Genomic DNA, 24,747 nt, shown 5'->3' on the forward strand with positions numbered 1-24,747 from the left:
TTACAAATGGCAGTTGCCCTCCGCCGTGCATTGGGTGGTTTGTTTGTGAAGAACACGGGGTTTGCCCTGTGACTACACCCCGCCAGCAGAGCAGAACTCGACTATACGCCGCGCTGGGCTTCACATCTCAGAGAGTGACCAAAAAATGGACTGTCTGCTGTCTGAAGTATGAAGCAGATCAGACTGATCCCGAGTTATACTCAAACGTGGCGCCCACGCAACCGGCGTGAGGCCTTGTCTCCAAGGGGTCCTGTGGTATTTCATCATGAGATCAAGTAGGGACTGAGTCAGTCGTACGGTCACTCTCCCTGGGAATAAATTAACAGCCACATAACAATGATACAGAAATGATACAAATGGGCACAAGAAAAGGAAATCTTAATACAATAATATTAAGCTGACGCAATCTGGGAATTTCACTTGCCAGACAGAATTAATAATGTTACATGGAGGCCAAGTTAGCAACAATTGAAGGATGCTCCCGCCTTCCTTAATGTTACATTGGACGTGGACGGCGAGGCTGGGCGGATGAAGCGGGCGTGTGGACCACCAGAGGGAGCACGGTCTTGTGGTTGCAGCGTGTGAGCGAGGGTGCGCTCCGGCGGCGCGCTTCCTCTGCTGTTTGTCTCTGTTTAAAGTAATGACTTGAGAGTTAGATGTTTTGATTACATTAATCACTGTCAGTCTCTTCGGGAATTAAGGACTTTGATGTGAACCTCTGCTGTAAGAAAACAGTTTTTTTTAAGGAAAAGGTAAACTGTATTCACACAGGCAGGAGATAACGCTGGTCGACTTAGGGCAATTTCTTGGATATTGACAAATTTAGGGCCGAGACTGTTATTTCAGTTGTAAAAAGATGTATTGATTGACCGCAAGGTTTAAAGATGTGTCATTTCCTCGGGCCCGAATGTTATGTCTCAAGACTTTCGACATCAACAATATGCATTATATTAATTCAGCGGGGACTGACTCCGTTATATATGAAAAACAGCACGCAAATCCGTGGCTTCCTGTATTACTGCCATCGATTCAGATTAATGATCCCCGTCACTGTAAATCGGAACGATTAAACCTACTAGAATCATTATTCTAAAAAAAAGGTTCCACTCGCAGTCTGAAGAATAGTAACCTGTGGTGTGTGGGCAGACCCGGCGAGCTCTGTTTATTGCCTTAAGGCGATCCCCCAAGCACCAAAGTGACGAAGGCAGCTCTCTCCCTTGTAGTTTTGCCTCGGGCAGGAGAAGATGTAACACCGACCCAAATCAGTTTTCACCTTCCCCAACTCATACCTTCGTACCCCCGGCAATGCACTGAGAGCGGTGGAAGTGTTGCTTCAGTCAGATGTTTAAGTGGTGTGTAGTTATGTGTATGATGTTTCAGGAGCTCCGGTGGTGTGTCCGTATGGATTTGGAGATATATGAATGAATTTGAAAAGTGGGGATAGTCTCAGGCAGGAGTTATTGGTTGGGGAAGTTACCCCCAGCCGTATTGTCATTGCTGCAGTGAAGCGGGCAATAAGCGGACTGTAAGTGTTAAAACAGGAGAGTCCAAAACATGCGCCGGAGGTTGCTGTCCGTCCCTGTGAAAAGTGCGTTTATTTTGGACCAGTTCGGCCGGCTTCGTTCCGCAAAAGCTGTTTTGTATACTTAAAGCTTGAGTTTTTATTGGCAAGGAGAAATCCCAGCTGTGGAAAAGTGGCGGATATGTCTGGAGGCTGTGGGAAAAGTCCGGTATCGGTGCGGAGCTCGGACCCATGGTCGCTCCCATTGTCTGACAGAGGTTCCAGTTTAGATTAAGTGACAGTTTCACTGGGGGAGGTGGTTCCGGTCCCAACATAGTTACACCGCTAACAGGTCCCACTAAATACCCCCTCGTCCCATTGAACGGAATAGAACGCTGAAAAATAACTGATATATAATGTCTCTCCTTGAAACCCTCTTGTCTAAACAAAACGCTTTCCAACAATAATATACTAACCAGAAAAGGCAAAACACAGAGGAGGGTCTTTCTTATCAATCTGTCTGCAGCATTATGAAGGGAATACACTCAGAAACAAATTGTGCTAATCGTAGATGGCGATGCAGAATCAACAGCAACACCACGCTGTCCGTTACCTACAAAAAAGTATGTGTTGACCAGAGCAGTAAGAGAACGGGGGTCACTGTCACTTCTGTCGGAATTAAAGGTGAAAAGCAGCGGGCGTTAGAAAGTTACTGCATCCCCCCTGATAGAAACCACAGGCAGGAAGATGTGATGAAACCAGGGCGACCAGACGTGTGGGCTGATGCCTTCAATATCTGCCACTTCTCTACAGATTCTCTACAGATTCATGGGTCGGTGTGTCTGGGGTGCTTGGAGCGGGTTGTCTCCCTGCGCGGTTACTTTAGACTGAATTTAGCAAATTGCCCCCCAACTCTTTCCCCAGGGCGAACAGTTGATGTTGGTGTTTCAGGTGATCCCAGGTGTGATTGAATGAAACCCTGCTCTCTCCTCCGCCCGGGATCCCGCCCATGGGGCGCGGATAAAACAGGTCTGTGCTCACCCAGGCTCACGGACAGTGGCAGGAAAGAGAGAGAGAGAGGGGGAGTGTTTCAGATAAAATAATTTTAGAAGTCTCCAGTCAATCCAGTCGTGCGTTAGTCCCGCATTAAAACGGCAAGTGTGCGACTGTTTAATCTTATTCTTTTGAGCATATCATTCCGGGGCCCGGCCCCTTCCCAGCCGATGCCCAATAAGAGAGAAGCACGGACTGACACCTGCTTATAAACAAAGCTCAACCGCACGGGACGAGTCAGAACCTCCGATCAGCAAAAGTCGAAAAAACAATCGGCATCGTTGCGTGCGCCGGGCTCAGTAGAGACATGACTTCCAGTGAGATCGAGCTCCCCGGCGAGCTGAAGGCTGACCCTCCTTCCCTCATCGCTTCTCTCCAACTGCTGCCGTCCCCAACTTCAAACCTGGAGATCAAACACACCAAGGTTCGTGCTGTTTTGTTTTACTAAGTGAGGTGTAAGCAGTTATCGGCCGCAGAACAGGTTACCCCGCCTCACACTGCCGTACCTGGTTATATGTGTGGGGAATTGAGCAGAGAGCCGCAGTCGGGTTAATTCACTGGGAATGGTGAGGGCTCAGTGGTGGCGGGGAGAAGGGGGTCCCACGGTACTGTGCTTCACAACCAGTCTCCCACTAAGCAACCCCCCCCCCCCCCACGCTCTGTCCACTAGCTTGGTACAGTGTTACCCTCCACCCAGTTCACCCACCCTCCCCACCGTCCCTGCTTCTAGCGCCGAGCCGCGGCCGCGCTCTCGCCTCCTGTTTATTTGCCTTCTAAATGATGGTAAGAACAGCAGGTGGGTTTGTCCCCGATGTAAATCTTCAGAGGGGAATAACACTGACAAACAGGAGCGTGGAGACTCCTTCCTCACGGGCCGCCCAGCTCGGTAATGTCACAGTGCGTAAAATGGGATGTTTAAATGTAAATAACAAACAAAGTGGGTACGTTTTGAATGTGGGCACTCTGTTACCGAGGCCAGTCAGATGGGAATGGGGACTGGTTGCGGGTCACACCTGGTACCGGCAGCAGGGCAGGGAGTTGACGAGGATGCCCGGGCACCGATCTGTTTGGGATCCGCCGGTGGCAGCTTCTCCCCGGGGACTGGCTGCGTTGCTCGCGGCTTCTCTGTGGCTTGTGATCATGCGACTCAGCCCCAGAGGATCGGTCGCCCGAACCTGTGCTGTGAGCTTCCTTCTGACGCTCCCACCCGTCCGGTTTTATCCCGGGATTCTCCTGGAACAAGCTGGAACGAGCATCCGCGCTCTGAGCGGTGATGGAGCCATCCCTTCCTCGCCGCGCAGCGCCAAAGTTGAAGAGCTGAAATATTTCTTTCTAACTGAATTCCTCTTTTTGTTGGCGTTGGAGTGCCAATATATCTTTAAAATTATGTAACAGTAAAATCTCCAGGTACAAATAATACATCGGATTGGCGGCTGTGTTAAGGATTTCCAATTCGATCAACCTTTCGTTGTGAATTTAGTTTCTCTTTAAAAATGTGATTCTTACCTTCTTAAATGGCTTTTCCGCGCAGATCTGTCAGAGTAATGTGTGCACCGTGCATTCTGCGGGGACCTTCAGTGCGTACGATTGGATCTCTACGGGGAGTGAGGGAGATTTATGGCTATTTAGTGTTTTGGGTATTGAATCATCCCCGGCCGGCCCTTTAATGCAGTATCCACTTTCCCACTTATTATAAAGAAAAAACAAACAGCTGAAATGAGGCGAGGTTTGTATGTGAGCCTTCCAATTTTTTTAGATCTAATTGGTAATGAAACCTTACTTTCTCACCATGTGGTAATTTCCCGATAACTACCCGCAATTTGCAATCCGCTTTCCGGGTGGGTGGGGGGGGGGGGTGGTTGTTGTTGACTCGGGGAGTGCGGTAAACGATTCCCATGGGCACTTGTCACAGGGGGCCGCCTGCAGCCCTCCGCCCGGCCTTCCATAGGACCGGACGGCGAAAAGGGTCGAAAGGCCTCGACGTATTTATAGGAGCGAAATGCGTGCGGAGAACCTAATGGGGTTGATACGCACAGCTCGGTGGGTGTGAGGACAGATTGTCTTGTGTTTAACTGGGGCTGCTAACGAGGCATGAGAGGGGCAGAGAGTCCCAGACTGGGAGGCAGGGCTCCCGGGACGGGTCTCTGTCGCTCCGGAGTACCGCATGTTGCAAATTGATACTCAAAGCAATCTTGCTTTTCCAGACTTGGCCAATCTTTGCCCTGGGACTGGGTGGGCTGAATATCCCCAAATACCTATCATTGTTGAAGTCACATAATCGACATTCGACTGTTTCCTAAACATGTACTCAGTCTGCGCATAAACATTACACCCCGCGCTCACACGTATGGATCTCAGTGATTCAGTTATTAGACCCACATTGAAATCAGTGAGACAGTATCCACACACACTGTCCGAAGCGGGAGTGGGGGCCGGCCCGGGCACTGGGGCCAAGGAGTCTGAGATCCCCATAACTTCCACTGCTGCTCGGAGTCACTTGGGGCGCCTGAACCCAGTTCATACCACACACGTTCAGCGTGGCGAGGAGCCCAAACCGTTGGACACGGGTGTTAACCTTGTCCTACAACAGTATTTACACTCTTCAGCTTGACAAGGTGTGAGGTGTAAATCCAGTAGAACGTCTGCCTGCTGTTAATTCAAACGTTTGGAGATCGCGTCGCCGTTGAAATATGAACATTTCCCGTTGTTGGGGGTTGTTTCCGAACATGTGTGCGCGGGGCTCTGCGTGTCCACAGAGACAAAGCTGTGCGTGTCCAGAGGCAGCCGTGAACACGTGAGGAGTCAACCCCTTCCCTGATGCACAACTGTTCACTTCATGCTCGGTGGGAACTCTGAACACGTACAGAGATAGGCCTGTGTACATGCACAGATAGCGACACAGTCCCTGTGTAGGCAGAAGCTCTCCTATCTATCAGCATAGATATAGAAACGGTTCTGTGCCTTTGCAGAGATAGAAAGTCAAGCACATATAGGGGTAGTCTTGCTTCTGTGCACGGACGGTCTTGTGTATGTGCTGAGATGGTCCTGTGTACAAACCGTAGTTACGTGCTGCATAAAGCATGCTACTCACCTCCCTGGTGATATTTCGGCCAATTACCTTAAATCTGCTTCCTCCTATGCTGGGAAGGGTCTATCCTTATTTAACTTCTTTACGTTCCAAGAGGAGCAAAAAAAAACACAGTGGACTTGGTTCTGTTTTCTATAATGATCCATACAGCTCTGTGCAGATGGTCTGGGTGTCAGGTCTGGCAGCTGGGACTGAGCATCTTTCCTTTATTTTACATTTCAAAGGGATTCAAAATGCTCCATATGAAGATTAAATTCGATTCAATAACTGTGCACCTTTATTCAGTGGGTGGAAAGCTGCCCTCTGCTATCTCAAGCAAGTAGCCTCACTGCATGTGTGAGATTTGTCGCTATTCACCACAGGGGCATCACAGGTTACCCTGATCTTGTCTTTACTCTACATCACATATGTACACTTCAAGCAGGAGTCAATGAATAGTGATTCGTGGTGGGAATCTTGGCTAAGTTTTGCTTCCTAGCCTGGGACCAATTTTATCACATCTGCTTCTGTCCAGGAACTGATCCATGACATTAACTAATCTCATAGAACTACTGGAGGAATATTAGGAACAATCATTATCTTAAAGTCAAGATGATGGGAAGTATTTTTCTGGAAATAAACTGCAAAGTTAAAACAAACAAAATACAAACAGTAAGCAGATAACTTTGGAATTAAGTAATCTCCAGGATTGTAGACCCAGTGACAATTGGATTGATTCATCCATGGAATTGAAAGCATGGAGGCGTTAGGAACTGTAGGCGTCTGGGCAGTGATGTACCAGGACTGAGGTCCCCGGAGGACTTTGACACCAGAGCTGAGTAAACCAGTAGGAAACCACAGGATTTATTGCATGACTTGTTTCATTTTTCTGAGTATTGTTTGAAGCCTTACAGTACGTTCCATAAATTGTCTTCATTTCTTTACACTTTCCTTCAAACTGTAACACTGAGGAATTGTTGGCACACTCAAGCAAGGGGAAAGTCTTTTGTATTTGTCATCTTTGCTATATCTATTACAAGCTGGAACTTACTGAGGAGCTGAAACTGTTATATCACAACCTGAGAGCTTTCTTAATGTCATCTCTGCCTCAAAATCTGTTACGACCTTGAGACATCTTCCAATGTAAATCATTCCCCTTCTTGCTTTAAAAAGGGGTTATACACTACTGTTAATGGACAATCGATTCGCATCAGGTTTCTGTGTGTAATCCTTTAACAAAACTATTAACCTATTTAAATCAGTATTAACCAATCACCAAAAATACTACATAAGGAAAGGATGTCTCCATTTATTTGGTGATGAAGCTGTCATGGTGGATAGCAACAAGAGGAAAGATCCACATCAAAACAGATAGCCTGACAAATATCTTAATGACTTAAGCAGGGTAATCACATAGAGCACATGTAATGATTATTCTCTAATGGCACTCAGTGCAATATATCACCTTTACTTACCTCCTCATTCCACTGGTACAATTTTATTTTGCAAATGTAGAAGGGTGGAATATCACAACCTAAACCAAAGGACCAGATAACAAAGTCTCAACTCTACCCAGCCATTGTGTCTACCTGCAGTAGATTAAACTTATTGCGGGGCTGATGGTCCCAGTACAACACTCGAACGTTACAGAGCTTCAATCTGGCAGAGCTGAATTGCCGACTGTATCCCCAATGGTGAGTTAGAAATTGTGGAAGAGAACCTATGCTCTTCCTCTGTACTCTGCTCTTCCTTTCCAGTCGACACAAATTGATAAAAAAAATCGTTACATAATTCTCAAGACACAACAAAAGATCTGTTAGTCAGAGCGTTGTTATTTTATGTTATAAAATTGTTCAACAGTCACCAAATTTTCACATCTTTTTAATGAGCTCGTTGAAAATGTATTCTTTATCAGATTAAATAATGGTTGCAACTCTTCACATGCTCAGTAATACCTGCTATAGTTCCGGCAGTAAGGGCAATACATTTCAGAATTAGATAATGGTCACAGATCAAGTATTTTAATAGTAAATTGCTTTGGTGGAAATCTGACACTGCCCATGTAATGGGCTCACACTTTGACCAAGTACAAATTGGACCTAATTTTCCTGCATGTTTTCTTTGAGTAAATGTTTCTTTTCTACTTAGGCATGAATGTCTCATTAGACAAACAAGTCCTTGATAACTTATTCCTGGGTAAAGACCTTTTCCTTTCTACACAAAGTGGCTGTGTGTGAGTAGGGGTCTTTGTAGTTGTGTCTCCCAGCTGTTTGCCTGAGCAGCTCTCAGGGGGAGTGGATGCAACGAACCTGGAATAACAACAACATTAAACTTCATTTACCTCTCTAGAGAGTTTAAACCTCACTAAATGGATTGAATTGATGTGATATTGTATTCCAGGCAAGACCAAAGGGTTGCGGTGAATTAACTTTCTCCAGTGCTGTGTTCATTGAAGCTTCTTTAAAGGACGGCTGGTTATCAGGCTACATGTGTTGGTTGTAATTAATATGGCCTTCCACACCTCCACATGTTGATAAGTATTTGCACTGTCTGGGTGATAAATTTCACAAATGAAAGCATTGCTGGTGGTTCCAGCCATTTAGTGATTTTGTGTCACAGAGTTCAATCTATTGAGCATAAATCCTGGCTTGTAAACAGCGGGAGCAGTAATGAGCTTTCCTTCACATTTTAGTATCATTATATCAAATTCGTGAAAGGATTCTAGCAGAGTGAGGAGACGGATGCACTGAGCAGGAGAAGAAAGGACCATTTATTGTGGAAAGCCTCAGGTTTGCTGTTGTGCTGCAGTACTGCTGTTTGTTACTTCACATCTTTATCTCATAACTGCTGACATTTTGTTTGAAATTTTTACCTAGGACGTCATGCCTAGCTTCACGTAAAGGTTAATCACTTTGAGCTGTCAGGTTTTTTTTTCTCTTTTAAAACACCAATGGAGTCAACGGCATTCCAGTGCCCTCTTGTATCTGGTACTTAAACGATAACTGTCGTCACATTTATTTCATTTGATGGCAGTGATGGAGTCTGTTTTAATTAATTACACAAAATCAAATCTTTTATATAAAAAAAACATTTGTTTTTGATAAAACAGTCTGCACACAGTACTTCTTTCACCAAGAGATACTCACAGGTAATACAACACCCAAATGATAAGAACTGTTACAAACAGCCAAACTAATTTGAATGCCACTTGAACCTCAGTTGTATGAATTCAGAAGAGTGCGGAGCAATGAGAGGCATACAGCATAAGTGGATCAGAGATTGTGGGCAGAGAAAGTTCAAGAAGTATATTTATCGCTTTGGCCTAAATTATATCTTCTACCACTGTGCAGGTCAGTGGCTCTGCTATTTGTCTCTGACCCAAGTGATCTGCAGCTCTTCAGATCAAAACTAAGTCTTGCTGAGCTGAGATCAAACGGGCGAAGGTAGGGATACTGCCGGTGATTCATCATTGCCAAGGAGGGTGATTGGGCCAAATGGAGCTGTTGCAAATGAAGGTGACATTCCTGCTATCTCCTCTGTTTGATGAGGGGACCATGTTCTTGATAACATGAATTTTCATTCAGGAATGGAACAGTGGAATCTCCTGTACATGCGTATTGCAATACAAAGAAGCATGTGTACATACATAGCAATTTTTACCTACAAATACTTAAACAAAAGCACTTACATATACATATCCTGATGCACACACAGATGCATATGCATTGAGCTGTTACTAAATTTCTGCAGTATTTTAATGCATGTATAGTAGAAAAAATGTTTTAGAACCATGAATAATATCTGTAATTTATCACACCATTATATATGTGTAGCCCATCCTATTAGCACCATTTATTTATAGTCAAACATCAATAACCTGTGTGTTATTATTTTAATGGAGGTTTTTCCCTATTTATAATGATCAGATTTACATATATGAAGATAGCAGACAGAGAACTGTCTTGCAAAATTGTTAAGAAGTTCTCCATGTTTAGATCAAGGCTAGAAAAGCAAGATCCATAGTTGTAAAGCAGTACCTTTTACTGTTAGTGTCGCAAAGTGCTTCACACAGCCGATCTTGCATTTTACTCAAATGATCGTGACAGCATACTCACCGTTTCCTAACAAAACAGAGCCTTTTACTTAATCAATAAAGCAGAAAAGGCATGAAATCTAATTGTTTAAAAATATAAAGTATATCTTCAGAAATGAGTGAGAAAGGAACAGGTACTTTGTTTTCTCCAGAACTGATTTAAAAACAGCTCATAAATTGTCACAATGATGTTACAATGCACTTTTAGACCAAAGTACAAAGTTAAATTGTAACTGATGTCAGGATATCAGAAACTTAAAATAACGCAATGTAAAATAATACCATTTTTGTCATTGGTTACAATTTTGTAAGTTACTGTGGCAATGAGTTCCGAATTCTGGAAATCAGCAAACATTTGGGATGGAAAAGTGCCCCACAGATAAGTTGTCAGAGAAGGAAAATAAACATTTTGGTGCCCTACGCTTGCTCTGTTGCCATATGCAAATTTCATGACCAATTGAAGAGTGACGAGGGTGCAAGCATTTGGTGCAAGTATTTTGTTCCATAACAAAATGTCAAGTTACATTCCTAGTTTCATAACAGATTGATGGGAGATGGTAAAAGATAGCCAGTGTTCTCTCCTCCCCTCCTATCAATGTGAGACAGCCCTCCCACAGAGCATTCTCACCAAGACACAACTGCTTCTACATTCCAAATGCTTATAATCCTTGGCCCTGATTAGTAGCAATGAAGCCATTGCCTACATTGTTTGAACCTAGTCTTTACTCAGACTAATTATCAGAAGGTCTCTCTTGAATGACTTTGGAATGCAAAATGCAAGAACCCAGAAGTAGCTTTGTTCTTTGTAAGTAGAACAATAAAGCATATTAATATTCTAAAAAAAAGTAACCACAAACATACCAGACTCTTCAGCAGTGTCTAATTTACTAGCTTCTAAAAATCAGCTGAAGAAATGGTGATTCAAAGATGTTTAGTTCGCTACCAAGTAGAGCCGCATCTTCAGGGTATCATTGTTTCCCTGACCCTCCCAACTCCACACTCCCTGCTGCTTTGTAATCTAACAACATCTTGTTGGTAGATTACAGAACAGCAGTGGCTGGTAATGCAGAATTTACAGTCCTAGCCATACCTGTTCACAATCCAATACAAAGTGAACTGGTTCCTTGGCAAACATTCACAAAATGGAAGAAATGTTATTAGAAATGACTCAAACATTGAATGTTCTGGAAGAGCATTGCGTTAATTTAGAAAATGCATTTTTGATCATGTTGTGTAAACAGTGTTTTAACAGTGTTTCACAGGGAATAGATTTAAGCATTTGATCTCAGTTGCACAGTAGAATATTACGTTCTTGGCTAAGAACTCCCAGTGTGATTCCCAATCCACCAAACTCCTTTCCATTTGTATTTTTTTGTTTGCTTGAGTCCCTGGAAGTCTCATGCAAGTCGTTGGGAGGAAAGGAATGGGGTATGTGTTGGCCAATCCTTTTCCTCACTCCATGAGGCAAGCCACATCCCTCAAGGATGCCTCCTGGTAGATCAATCTAAGAATGGCATTCATGGTGTCTCTGGAAAAGGAATTGGGGCAGACTTTTATGTGTATCATGCTGAAATCTAAATGAGTTACTCAGTTTGCAAGATGGTATCAACTATGCTCAGTTATTTACATTGAGTTTTATTCAGAATGGCAACTTTACAGTATGCATTGCGTAAAAATAAAATTTAATACAACGAAGGCTGTTTATAATGTAAAGGTTTATAATTAGTGTTAATCTTTAATCTAATTTACAGTTTTAAAACATAAGAGAAATCCAAGGTAAATAGCCTTTATAAGATTTTAGGCATTTTATGGACGACGATGAGACAGGACTTTGCACAAGTGACTAATATTTCATATTTGTTGCTCTTTGGTAGCTGGAACACCTTCCATTTCTATTGCAATGGATTCTTCATGAAGTTAGATTTTGGCGAACCTTTGTTGTGGAATAAACCAATTCCATTTCTGACTTATCAGTTGAAACTGATGAAATAAAACTTTTTGCTGACTTCCGCAGACCATCTAGTGTCCCATAAATATTTTCCTGGCATTTGAACTTTCTCAGTATCCTGATGCAGAATATTAACTACAGCAAAAGTATATATAAAATGCAATGTTTTATTGCACATGCTGTGCTAATACTTTAAGTTGATTACTAAAATAAACATAATTAAATAATAACTAAACTTCCTTTGAATCCACATGACAACTATTGGATTTTGTTAATGTTTGATGAATAAATATGCGAGGAATTGATTTAAAATTCAAAGCTCAGCATCATTACTAGGAAATATATTAAAATATTGAATACTTAGAATTGCTAAACTAAATGTTGAGTTTTCAAAGGCAGCAGAGTATATGGAAATAATTCTTGGTGTAATGGTTAGAAGGGGTGCGTCCTGTTATTAGTGATGATTGGAAACACTTTTTTAACTTCCTGCTGATGGTTTGAGATGCAAATAGTACAGTTTAGTGTGACAACAAAGAAAAGAGAAAAAAACACATCTGTGACTCATTGAAACTATAAAAACTCATCAGGAATACCTCATCATTCACAATAGTATTAAAAGATAATATTTTCCAGCAGCCACTATTACCTAGTATGACTCATGGGTAAATCACAACCCTGTTTTTCAAGAGTCTTGTAAAGGAAGCAATCACACCATTTTAACTGGGCATTCGACTCTGACATTGTCACTACTTGCTATATTATTACTTTGCTTGGGATACTCTCCCTCAATATGACATTCCATAACATAACGTTTACAAACAGTGGGGTCGGTGATTATTAGGTGCTATAACCTTTCCAAATTGTGTAAACTGGTTTGTGTGCAGAAATAGAACCTTCTGGGATCATTCAAAGCAGGGGAAAAGATTTACTCTGGATGCTGTGTGACAACATGGTAAATGCATGTAAAATATTTACTTTGTTGTTAAACATACTGCTCAAAGCAGTTCTCCCCTCGAGGGAACAAATAAACATGATATATGTTAATAAATATAATGTTTCCAGTGAATATTGGAACATGTACATTTAGGGTTGGAATATGCATTGTGAATCTTTCAGTGAAGCTAAGGGTTGATGAAATTAAAGGGTAAAGTATATTAGATTAGTAATTGGCTCAGACTAGGTCCCTAATTGTCCATGTGCAGGTCTACTAAGACCATACCAAGTTCATTCATGCACATGTAATATTAGTGCATGGTCCAGACTCAAGACCACTGAGTATATGTCCAGAATCACCCACGGGATCTTTAGATCTTGCACTCCAGACAATCAGTTGTGCCATGGGATGATTCTCTATTTGTCCAAACCATATCTTCTGCCTGCTACAGGTAGCATACTCAGTCATAATCACAAACAGAGCATGCCCTGGTATAGTGGAATTATCCCTGCCTACTGGATAGTGTAGACGAAGAACTCGGGGGACATTTGCCAGTGTTTGAATGGACTACAGAGATTACGCTGGAAGGCAGCAGGAGGTATTCCTGAAGCCGTCTGACTGCCGCAGACTTCCCCTTCCTTGCCAGAGGAACCAAAACAACCAACTCTCGGATAGATTGAAAAGTTTTCCCATCAACTGTAGGAACCATACATTTCCTAAAGATGGAACCAATTAAATTCTCCATCCATCTTCTCGACTCAGTCCCCTGACTCTGCTAACTGATGTATAGAACTATGTAGGTCGATGGTTTTGGTAATACAGCAGGGCCTCAGAAGGCAGGCTAAATTTTGGGATTATGCAAGGGAATAACATTGGGAGGAGAAGCACTGTTGACAGGTCTATGCATTGACAGATGCTGCTCAATAAAGGATACAGGATATTAAGAAACCCCAGGATGAAGAGTCTGCACAGGTTAGACCGACTCTCTGTGCTTATTAATGATGTGACAGTCACCATTCATTCCATCACTGAAAGGGGGCTTCTGACTAAAATATCAGATTAGTATTAGATTAGTGACTACGCTAAGGATCAGCCAGAGTGGACATGATGGGGAATTCCCCAAATATTCAAGCTTGGTGAACATACTGCTGTAAGTGAAAAACACGATGCTGCTAGAGAATTCCAAGCGCAAACTGGAGGGACAGCACCTCATTTTCCGTCTTGGAACCTTGCAGCCCAGCAGCATGAACGTTGAATTCTCCCGCTTTAAATAATCCCCACCCCCCTTCCCCAAAACCCCCCCCCCCCACCATGCTTCTTCTCTTCTTCCCTTTCCTAGCCTCTTTTCTCAACCTTTTTTTCCCTCTCTCTCCGTACCTTTGACCCATCCCCCAGTGGATCTACTCTCCCCTCCTCCCCCGCACCTGCCTATCACCTCCCTGTGCCCACCCCGCCTCCCCTCTTTTGTCCACCTATCACTGCTCTGCTTTTCCCTCCTGTATATTGGGCTTCCCCTTTCCCTATCTTCAGTCCTGAAGAAGGGTCCTGAGCCAAAATGTTGACCGCCTGATTTTCTCCACGGATGCTGCCTGGCTTGCTGAGTTCCTCCAGCATCATTGTGTTTTCCATCTAGACTTCAGCATCTGCATCCCTTTGTTTCTCTAATACTGCTGTAAGTGACTGAGGTCGACTTAGACTCATAGAGTCATGGAGTAATACAGCACAGAAACAGGCTCTTGGGTGCAGCTGGTCCATGCCAACCAAGGTGCTGACCTAAGCTGGTCCCATTTGCCCATATCCCTCTAAACCTTTCCCATCTGTAATTTTGTACATATGTACATATGGCTAGTGCATATGATTTTGTACATATGGTTTGTGTGTAATGATGCCCCACTCTGCATTTTTCTGGCAAAAGTACGCTGCTTTTTTCATGGGGGAAGTTTCTATCATTCCTCCACTCTTTAAATGATTTGCCTTCTAACTAAATTAACTCTGTTTGCAGTGCAGTAGACTGTTTGCTATAAGTCGTATAGTCCTATAGCCTGTATCAATACCAACTCATTGGTACATGCAGTGCATTCAATTAATACCCTATTGGTAATGACTATTGGATGCAAAACTGAAGGAAGCAGCCTTAACCCAGTCACTGTGTCAGTTGGTAGTGCAACCATAATGGAAACATAAAATAAGGGTTTAAAAATATCAATATTAAATTTATTAAGTTGAAAAGTTTGTTTCCTAATTAGTTATTTTTAACCTAGGAATCTCACAGGTAATTGTTTTTGACATAATTGTGTTTACATAATTAGAGAGCAGTGAATGAGAAGTGTCAATGCTGGATTCCAGCTCCTCTCTCAGAACTGGGTCCACCTAATACATGTAGTCCATCCGCAACATTAAAAATTGTCTCCACCTCTGCTCTCAATATCTCAAGTATGATTATACCTGAATACAAAGGATTTTGTTCGGAAGATCAAATTTACATATTAGATAACAGATTAAAGATAGTTAATGAATGTTGTTGATGACAAGAACATTCTGTTAACTGTAAATTGGATGACAACCTATTCAAAAGTCAGAAATCAATAAGCTATCAGCTCAAGTGGAAGTCCATCACACTTCTTGCTGCGTTCTTCAAGAGAGAACTTGATGACTTTCTAGTACAGGGAGCACAGAGGGGTATGATTCAAGATCATGGGAATAGCTCTTTGCTTAGGTTTGGGAGTGGCAAATGTAGGGAATGTAAAAGGCACTGATAACCATTCCTGTTCAGGTTGGATGAGGCCGGTGCTTCAGAGTTGGTTCTTCTTTTTGCGGTCACATATATCTCACATCAAAAATCTAACAAAGGTATCAATCTGGTTGAAAATTAAGGCCTTTATTGTGTAAAATGCACTTTGTTCACTTCAGTCATGCTTCTATTTAAACCTTATCTGATTACAAATAATATTCATTCTGAGAATACTTCCTAAGCATCTTTTTTAACTGACCAATTGGCAGAAGATTCTATGGAGGAGGGAGACTGATTGATTTTAATGTCTTCTGTTCATCTATCTATCTATCTATCTATCTATCTATCTATCTATCTATCTATCTATCTATCTATCTATCTATCTATCTATCTATCTATCTATCTATCTATCTATCTATCTATCTATCTATCTATCTATCTATCTATCTATCTATCTATCTATCTATCTATCTAGTTCAATATTTAAATTATTTCCCCCCTTTGGTGCCTTCATGCATCTCTCCTTGGTTTAGAGGTTAGGTGAACAACTTATTCCTGACATTTTTTCTGTGTGACTCCACAGGTCTACCTGTAAGAGAATGCTGGCTAGAGACCATCCATTTGAATCACATTATAAGATAAAGTCACGAATTTACAAAAGTCATTTCACCGCCCTTTTTCCTGTCAGAATTATAGACTTCAGTTAGCTATTTTGATTTCTCCAAGCATATATGTATCTACTCCTAATCAGAACATAACAGAGACAAATGTTGAGCTGTTTCTTTGGTTGACCTTATTTGGCACCAATTTCCCGGAGGGAACATTGTTTTTTTCCATGGATACATAAATGAAGTTCATTCCCTATGAACACATTAAAATTGATCAGGGAGTGATTTTGAAATTTGATCCTCACATGACCTTTCAGGTGATAAAATAAATTATGATGTAAGAATCAAAAGTGCATTTAATTAGCCTTGTGACCATGGCTTTATTACAGCCACTATAATGTGGAGATTCTCCTATTTCAGTAGGAATTCTAGTATAGTATCTGTTCTGGATCCTCATAATATGATTGTGTATACAGTTTCATGGCACATATGTTATAAACTTGTGATTATACTGGAGTCAAGCATAGAAGGATTATTATCATATCAAATGTTAATAACAATTGATAAATGGCCATAGTATAACTGTTCAGAATTTATATTATTAAATCTGTGCAACATTTATATTGTAAAATTGAATACATCTCAAACTACACTTGTGTTTCCCAGGCTCATGTCTCTTCCATTACAATGATAATTGTCAGCTCTGAATGTTCCAAAGAGCCGGAAATGAAGTTCTTAAGTTGGAACAGGATATGAAATTTCCTGCATTATCTTAGGCACAGGTGCCCAGCATGCATGAGGCTATGGAATATTTACAAAACTGTGTCATTCCATGAGTTGGAAGACACTAGGAGCCAAACAGCTGCTAATGCTTCAAAAATAGTTGAGTATTTGATGTCTGCCTCTCTGAGCATGGGAGTCGAGAACTCTCAAAGCAGGAAGCCACATATGAGAAAGGAATTATTTTTATGGAATGAAGTTGCAACCAGCTACTAAATCAATTAAAATACAAGAAATTCCCATTCATTCAATCCTCCATTCACCTAAAGTTATTCCTCATGTGGGAAACCATTATTTGGGATGTGGAAACTCTTCCGGTACCGAAACATGTGTGAGGCTGAAAATGCAAAAACATCCCACAACATCCGTGAGAAATGTTTGTGGTTAATTCTCCAGCTATTATGGTACATTGTAAATTAATTTAAAGATTATCGAATATTAAAAGGAAAAAGAGTAGAACAACTATATTTAAAATAATTATTGATTCCATCCTCAGCCATGGAGCTAATGGAAAGAGCATTCTTTTAAGTTCTTAAATAGAGTAAGTGTTCTCAATTAAATGAAAACACTTAGCTCTCTTTATTCCCTGTTCCAGGACTGAACTTCTGGAATCATTCTCTGCAGGCTGGATATATTATACCAGCGATGTAAGGATGCAAGTGCATGGACAAAATGTTATACAGATTGGAGCATTTCCACAATTGAGTTTAGTTGACGTGCAAATCTTGAGGGAAAAAATTGTGTTTCATAAACATTAACATGACATTTAATGTCCAGGAAGAATATCATAATTAAAATATTACTGCTCTCATTATTCTGAATCATGCTGTGATCATTTACCGGTTGAATTTGTGACCTCATTTTCCATCCCATACACAATATAATTTAGTTTATGGTCATTATCTTGTTATTTGAATCCATATACATTGAAACACACCCAAGTCTATATCTCAGGGGCAGGTACTGAACTAGAACTCAAAGTTGGGGGCATCTCCACCTCATAGAGTGGCATAGAAATAGTAGGTATTTGTCACAATCTCAAATGCAAGATATCTTACAGAATGTGTACTAAACAGGTATTTTTATTTCATGGGATTAAATAATATTGGCAAAGACAAAACATTGTTGTAATTTGCTCATGGGTATTTGTGAATCATGAGTCTTTTGCATTTACAGTTTGCCCAAAGTCACCATGCACTTTCCTGGATATAGGCTTTTGTTGTGAAATGCTTTCTCATTTGTACCTAAGTAGCACAAGAGATCAAATGTCAATACTTTGCCCAAAGATTCTTGTCCTTGTATTCAAATCTCTCCATGGCCTCATTGCTGTCACTTTGTCCAATCCTCAAGGAATGATTCTTCATTTCTGGCTCCTTGGGCATCTTGGAATTTCTTCACTGCTGTGTCTTCAGCTATGTAAACCCTAAGCGCTGTTTATTGCTCCCTAAACATTTCTACTTTCTCCTTTTTTCAAGACTTTCCTTAAAACCAGGCTCTTTGATCAGACTTTTGCGCACCTGAGCCAACATCTCCCAATGTTGATCAGTATTGAAATGTTCTAAAAATCTCTTGTGAGGTTCCTTTAGACATTTTGATACCAATCTAAATTTACCTTTCTTAAATTTTATTATATTAAAACCACCATAAAAGTAAGTTTCTGTCATCAGGCTTGCCCTTAAAATGGTCCCATTTATGTATGCAAACATGTTTGGTTCAGTTTGACCTGCTTTGGTTGTTTACTCTGTTATTAGATGGGGCATTAGTTATCTTCAGCTAAGCCATGGCTGTAAATCAATCACAGAATGTGTAGAGCCCAGAGCATCCAACTGTAACTGGTTACGTCATTGGTAGTACTGGCAATGCAAATATGGAAGAGAGAAAAAAGAAGGATTTCTTTTGTTGAATAAAATAGAAGGAATTCAAAGATGATCTGTAAAGGTGATGATGTCATTGAATAAAAACCATAAACATTCCACGATATTTTTTCCAGAGGAATAAAATTCATAAGTCAAGAAGTTGGGTTAAACTTGGTTAGACCAAAATTCGGATGTCATGTGCAATTCTGGTCTCCACAATTCAAAAAGCACATAGAGGCACTGAAAAAAGTGCAAGAAAAGATTAACAAGGAGCAAATGCGGCTAGTTTGGTGGGCACCATGGTCAGCATGGACCAGTTGGGCCAAAGGGCCTGTTTCCATGCTGTATTAGTCTATGATTCCATGACTCTAAGGAGGATAGCAGAATTGGAAAAGCATCACGATTAGCTGAAAAGTTTAACAGGCTGAAGCAATTTTGACTTAAAAAGGTGAATTCTGTGGGGTAATCTGACATGGCCTTTAGGATTATGGAGAGGTTCAATAGGGTTGGCATAAAGGTGTTTCCATTTGTCTGAAACAAATAAATGTAAAGTAGCAACTAATAAGGAATTCAGAAGCCATGTCCCTACTCAAAGAGCGATAGAATAAATGACTCTCTACCCTAAATGGCTGGAACAAGTAGCAAAAATGCATACAAGGGAAAGATAGAAAGGAGAAAAGAATAGAAGAATAAGTTGTATTCGCTGGCACAGCACAGTTAGGCCAATAGCTTGTTTCTGTGCTCTTAAATGCTACATAATTCTATGCATGTAATTAAAGGAAAGGCATTGGCTACTGGATGTCTGGGCTAAAAACGGAAATACACAACATCAGACAGAACATACATTATCGGTGGAACCCTTCATTACTGGAGCAATGAAATAAGAGACTGGAGTTGCTGTGGGTAATGTTGTACCAACACACCTTCAACAAATCCCACTATTTGCTATTTTATCGGAGACATTAATTTAGAACATAGAACATTACAGCACAGTGCAGGCCCTTCGGCCCACAATGTTGTGCCGACATTTTAACCTACTCTAAGATCAATCTAACCATTTGCTCCCACATACCCCTCCATTTTTCTGTCATCCATGGGCGTATCTAAGAGTCTCTTAAATATCCCTAATGTATCTGCCTCTACCAGCACCTCTGGCATTGTGTTTCATGCACCCACCACTCTCTATGTGAAAAAACTTACCTCTGATATCCCCCCTGCACTTTCCTCCAATCACCTTAAAGTTATGCCCCCTCACGTTTGCCATTTCCGCCCTGACTTTCCACTCGATCTATGCCTCTAATCATCTTGTACACCTCAATCAGGTCACCTCTGATCCTCCTCCGCTCCAAAGAGAAAAGCCCTAGCTCACTCAACCTATCCACATAAGACGTGCTCTCCAATCCAGGCAGCATCCTGGTAAATCTCCTCTGCACCCTCTCTAAAGCTTCCACATCCTTCCTATAGTGGGGCGACCGGTGCAATAACCTGTGCAATAAATAAATATTTAAATGGTTCAAAGCCTGCATTAATATTACAGCAAGAAGAATTTGATCCAAGTGCGTAAAATATTTGTTTAGAAACATTGCTCATTGTGATTTCCCAAGTGATGTCCATGATGCCTGTTTATAAAATCATGTAGAAATTAAACCTGATACTAAGCATCACTTTCATTCAAATTTTCAATCACTAAAAAGGCATATAACTACAAAGGTTCCTCATTTTTTTATACCATTGTATAGATACCCTATCATTCTGGTTTTCATGAGAAGCAATTCAAGATCGTAGGTGATAACAAGTCTGAATTAATTGTCCATACATAAAATATTGTCCAGGATCCATTGTAGTTCTGTCTTCTGCAATAAATTAAGAATGGTTCAGGCAGGCTGCTGAGAGGAAATCCCTCCCCCACATCCCCCCAGCTGAAGGAATACATGGCACCTTGAGACCTAAACAGTGGGAAGGGTGGGCGTATTAGTTGCTGGGTTTAGGGAGTGGAAGCAGGGACAGAGATGCACTAACAATATTCAAACATTGTTATTGTTAAAAGTGAAAGAGAAACTGATGATCCTGGGCAATCAGACATTTGACCACATGATACTTTCTGCACTGAGTTCAGTCAACACCCCTGCCTCATCCCTCTCTTCCTCTCCACCTTTCCCACTTTTTCCCAATCCCACTCTAAGATTTAAGGACGTCTAGATCTTTATTCTCTTAACGCTCCAAAAGGGGAAGTAAATGACATTGTGTTTTTGTCTTGCTTGAGCATATTTTCTACTTGTCAAGATATTAATGTAAAGTTTGGACACCAACATTTGTCAGCATCACCTGACATAAATGGTCTGGCCAAAGGTGGGCCAGATGTCCCTTTGGTTTGCCTGTCAACATGCTTTGCCTTCAGCTACAGTGACATTGACCCAACCGACCCAACATCTCTAACACCCAGCAACCACCTCTGTGAAATGCCACCCTGGTGTTGAATTTGGTGGTCAGTTTAAATCTTATACACATCAGGAAGCGAACTGAATATGCCAACTAAACTTACACATGTATTGCAGCTGGTATATACAGAGGGCTTGCAGTCATTTATCTGGGCTAAATCTAAAGGTTAGATCTTATAGATGAAAAGACACTTTTCTAGCCCATGTCAGCATCTCGATCACGAAGGACTTCTACATCAGTTTAATGCAACTAATAATTCCAATATGTAAAAGTTATTTTTTTGTACTTGAAATCTAACCTAGACAGATCTCATACTCTTCCTGTGAATCCTCAGCATTGTGTCTCATGATAGCACAAACTTTTGCAACTGATTGTGACTGGAAACCAACATTAACACTTCCATGCAGTAAACATTAGCAAAATAGGATATGGAATTATCAAGGGTGGGAAGGTGGGACTGAGTAATAAAGCTATAATTTATTTGGTTAAATGATGTCATTAAATATGAGAGGAAAACTTTTAGTGACATTTTCTGAATCCAGAGTAAAATTATGGCTGCTAATTGCTCTATGCAATCTATAATTTTAAAGCATGCTGTGCCTGTAATATATTTAAAAGAATTCTGATATTTAAAAGTAGAGCTGAAATTACATTGATTGAAAACTGAGAAGCTATTTTGACATTGTAGCATATCATGTCATATAATTCACAGAGGCGTAATAAAGTCTTAAAATATATATAACCTCTACAATAAATATCCAAAACCACATGTTATGAAGGCACGGTGCTCTACCCAATCACATGTGATGTTTGCCAAATTTCACTGTGGACTAAGGGAAAATGTATTTTTGTGTCTATTAAAATGAGTAGAAGTGTATTTAGTACAGCAAATGAAAATCAGAAAATGGCAGATTCTGGAAATCTGAAATAAAGACAGAAAACACTGGAAACACCCAGCAGGTCAGGTAACACCTGTGGAAAGAGAAACAGTTAATCTTTCAGCTCAGTTCTCTTTCCGCAGATGCTGCCTGCCCTGCTGAGTGTTTCCAGCATTTTCTGTATCTGTACAGCTTTGCTGAAACTGCTTGTAAAATCCTTTGTTTGTTATTATGTTGCAATTTAATTCCTGCTGGTATTTCCCCATTTAGTCATAGAGTCATATAGCACAGAAACAGGCCCTGCGGCCCAACTGGTCCATGCCGACCAAGATTCCCATCGCAGCTAGTTCTATTTGCCTGTCCCTTCCTTATCCATGTACCTGTCCAAGTGCATTTTAGATGTTGTTAATGTACCTGCCTCAAACACTTCCTTTGGCAGCTCGTTCCATATACTGACCACTTCTTATGGAATAGTTCAAAGGCAGGAATGTGTTGCAATAGTACAACAGATTGCAGAGTTGAGATGGATAATCATTTGCGAGAACTGAGCTTGCATGGTTTATCAATGTCACCTTAAGCAAGAGATGTGTTATTACTGTGTTAATTTCACTTCTATGTAGATTTACCACTGTACATTTTACCACAGGAGATGTGTCACACCAGACAGTTGCATCCAGCTCTTGTACCTGATATAAGCAAAAGTAAATAGCACTAGTCATTTCAATGCTCAACAGAGAAGACTACAACTGCAAACGTACGATGATGCCTCCATAAATTGGATGTGAAATAAAGTTGCCCAATAATCTTCCACTGCCCCATTCCTATCGAGCACCAAGTCCTGTTCACTTCTCATCCATGTCTCTGCTGACTTATAATTTCTCTGGTGCCCTAATACTCCAAATTAATCAAGCTTTGGGAGTTAAAATGTGGACCAGCCTTGATCAAATTATATAAAGGAACTAGGGTGCTGAAGGGCCACTATATTTTATTCCTCCTATCCTTTTATTTGGACTAAGATGTACTTTTGTGTACTGTGGAGTGTCTTGGAATAAGTTTCCTACACCAGCAGGCACCATAAGTGGGCATATAGCTCCACATATGCACATTGGATAAAAGAAAGTTCCTGACTTCAGAATATTCTGAAATTCATCAAAATATCCAACCATTACTAAACAACAAGCTTCAAATGCCAGAAATGAGACTGTTTAAAACATTTCTAGGCTTTATTCATTCCAAAGCATTCTCTATGATTCTTCATTCTTGAAGGCCTGAGTCCATGGATAACAATCACTTTCTGCAGTCTATCACTCAACCTGCCACTCCTTGTGTAATCTTGGAGAGTGAGTGTCAACAGGTTTATTGAGAAGGCATCAGAGTGAGGAGCAATGTAGCTAAACTCAAAGGCGTTGTGCCCAAGTATTCATACACACTCACTTTCCAGCACCGGATACTGAACTGGATTTGGAGCAGGATTTTGAGCTGCTTTTACTTTCTGGGCCTGAGGGTCCTGTGTGGGAGAAAGGTCAATTCAGCAGAAAAAGGCAAACTTCTTTGGTCAGTTTAGCTCAATTAAGCACTTAAAAATTATTCTTTGTTTAAAAACTTGTGGCTGAGACAAAGATGTACGGTACTTGAGACACCACAAGAACAGCCTACACAACTGGTAATGGAAAACACTGATCCATCTCATCTCTAGACAGCGAGAACTGGATTAAATTATGGAGTTTAAACAGTGTAAAGCACTCAAACTTTAGCAGCAAATAATTCTCCCTAATGAAGTGTAACCACCGGGTCGCCAGTTTTCACGCGGGTTTCTGAGGAGCTTAATACAAGCGGTTGAGGAGCAGATTGGACACATTTTCCAGTAAAATAACACCCGGCAACACACTTAATAAAAGGGGGAAAGCAGAGCCGGGAATGCAACACAATAATTGATGCATTCTTCCTATCAATGTTATAGATACTAGGATGTGTTAGCTCCAAACTGCAAATAAACATGTTTAAGCAGAGAGAAAAAAAAAGCTCCCTCACCTTCTTCTCACACGCTGGAGACATTTATTTTAATCTCAGTAAAGACACACAACAATTGGAATTTGCACTGGTAATTCAATAAATGTTTGCAGTGAAGAAGTGTGATCCAGTGTGACTTAACTGCTATAATGTCGAATCTTTAAGGCTAACTACGTTTCTCCTAACACAGTGGAATCATCAAGTAGCTGGTGTGAACGGAGACCGAATGTTGAATGTGAAAACGTACGCGCGGAAGCTGTAAACTAATTTAGCATTGACCGATTCTAATGTTCTGTCTCTACCCCCGATGAAATCAGAGGGTTTCTTTGAACAATGTTATAGGCATGGTTAAAGTAAACCTCACTTTGGATCGGATTGAGACTATTCCCGGCAAATGTCACTCGGGCCAAGTCAAGGACCGCCAGGGAAGAAATCCTCCACTTCAAATCCTTTTTTATGACCTTAAAATGAAACGCGGTGCCACAAGCGGTAGGGGAGAGGGGAGAAGGGAGAGGGGAGCGATGACAGGGGTCTCTGCAAGGCACGATGTTTGGTTCTTGCGCATCTTGCGAACCCGATATTACATCAAATTGCAACCTCGCATTTCGGATCAGCTCAGATCTCCCCGCAGCTCCATGCCCTCCCGGGAAAGCGCGGCCCCTTGGAAGCGGAGGAGAGGGAGTTTGCGAAGGGTCGGGGGGTCGATGACAGACGGAGTGCAGAGGATCCGACTGCTTCCTCGCCGGTGCGGTACCGGCTGATACCGAATACCTTAACCCATCAGCAGTGAGTTATGGGATCTGTGGCCCGCCTTGTAAACCTGCCAGAGCCGCTGTGTGCCAGCTGTAA

At 41.3% G+C, this 24,747-nt stretch overlaps 1 protein-coding gene across 2 annotated transcripts in view; it reads left to right on the top strand.

Annotated features, from left to right (window-relative positions):
* The first annotated feature begins 2,847 nt into the window (after positions 1–2,847).
* Positions 2,848–24,747, top strand: part of LOC127583965 (retinal dehydrogenase 2) — an 83,456-nt gene continuing 61,556 nt past the window's right edge. Inside the window, exon 1 of one of the 2 annotated variants that reach the window (XM_052040430.1) lies at positions 2,848–2,978. In XM_052040430.1, the coding sequence (XP_051896390.1) occupies positions 2,862–2,978 (117 nt within the window). In that variant the 5' untranslated portion in view covers positions 2,848–2,861. Of the gene's footprint in view, positions 2,979–3,420; positions 3,441–24,747 lie in introns of those variants that run through there. The other variant, XM_052040431.1, reaches the window with a different exon arrangement.

This window comes from Pristis pectinata, chromosome 28 (assembly GCF_009764475.1).
Source record: "Pristis pectinata isolate sPriPec2 chromosome 28, sPriPec2.1.pri, whole genome shotgun sequence".
Lineage (NCBI taxonomy): Eukaryota > Metazoa > Chordata > Chondrichthyes > Rhinopristiformes > Pristidae > Pristis > Pristis pectinata.